Below are 1,189 nucleotides of genomic sequence, written 5' to 3' on the forward strand. Positions count from 1 at the left end.
GCGGAGATTCCTTGAGGAGATATGATAAATCCTAGGAAGGTAACTCGGTCCGTGAGGAATACGCACTTATTTGGGTTAGCGTACAAGTTTTCTTTCCTCAAAACCTCACATATTTGAGTTAGGTGATGTAAATGCAGGCCTACGGAGCGACTGTAGATTAAGATGTCATCAAAATACACTACAACGAATTTTCCTAAGAAAGGTCGCAAAGTTGAGTCATAACTCTCATGAATGTGCTAGGAGCGTTACTAAGGCCAAATGGCATGACCATCCACTCATACAACCCGTCTTTTGTTTTAAAAGCCGTCTTCCATTCATCTCCTGGACGGATTCTAATTTGATGGTATCCACTCTTAAGATCTATTTTGGAAAAGAGTGTTGCCCCGGCCATCATATCCAACATGTCATCCAGACGGGGAATGGGAAACCTATACTTGACGGTGATTTTGTTGATAGCACGGCTATCAACACACATCCGCCACGAGCCGTCCTTCTTGGGAGTTAAGAGTGCAGGAACAGCGCACGAACTAAGGCTCTCCTTAATGAATCCTCATTGAAGGAGCTCATCGACTTGTTTCTTCAGTTCCGCATGCTTGGTCGGGTTCATACGGTAGTGAGGGAGGTTGGGTAGGGATGCTCCCGGAACTAAATCTATTGCGTGCTGTATGTCCCGAAGGGGTGGCAGTTGGTTAGGTAAGTCATCAGGGAACACATCAGCAAAATTCTCAAGAAGGGATTTAACTTCCTCGGGGATTTTCTCTTTTTGATCCTCATCCACTTCTCTAGCTACTAGGGCATACATTGGTGCTCCTTGGGTGATTTCATCTTCTACTTCCTTAGCAGTCAAGAGGTGTAGCCCTTTGCTTTGTTTGGCTGGGGTAGGCTTGGTTTCCGTCTTGGGGGGTTTGGGTTGGGAGGGTATTAACTTAATTTTCTTTCCGTTGTGTTCGAACACGCAGGTGTTCGACCTCCCATAGATATGAACGTTATTGTCAAATAACCATGGGCGACCCAGGATAATTTGACCTACATCCATGGCCAAAACATCACACCAAATCTTGTCTTGATATCCCACGAACTCTATGGGAATGAGGCTACGATCCTTAATTTCTATTGTAGTCGAGTTGATCCAAGCAACCTTATACGGATTCAGGTGAGGGGTCATCTTGAGGTTGAGCTTGGAAACCAT

The 1,189-nt window shown here is 45.2% G+C and overlaps 1 protein-coding gene across 1 annotated transcript; it reads right to left on the minus strand.

Annotated features, from left to right (window-relative positions):
- Positions 1 to 550: 550 nt before the first annotated feature.
- LOC110115206 lies at positions 551 to 1,165 on the minus strand. Its single transcript, XM_020848380.2, has one exon. It carries the CDS (start codon positions 1,163 to 1,165, stop codon positions 551 to 553), a length of 615 nt encoding a protein of 204 aa, XP_020704039.2.
- Positions 1,166 to 1,189: the final 24 nt, after the last annotated feature.

The sequence above is a fragment of the Dendrobium catenatum genome, unplaced genomic scaffold (assembly GCF_001605985.2).
Source record: "Dendrobium catenatum unplaced genomic scaffold, ASM160598v2 original_scaffold_93149, whole genome shotgun sequence".
Classification (NCBI taxonomy): Eukaryota; Viridiplantae; Streptophyta; class Magnoliopsida; order Asparagales; family Orchidaceae; genus Dendrobium; species Dendrobium catenatum.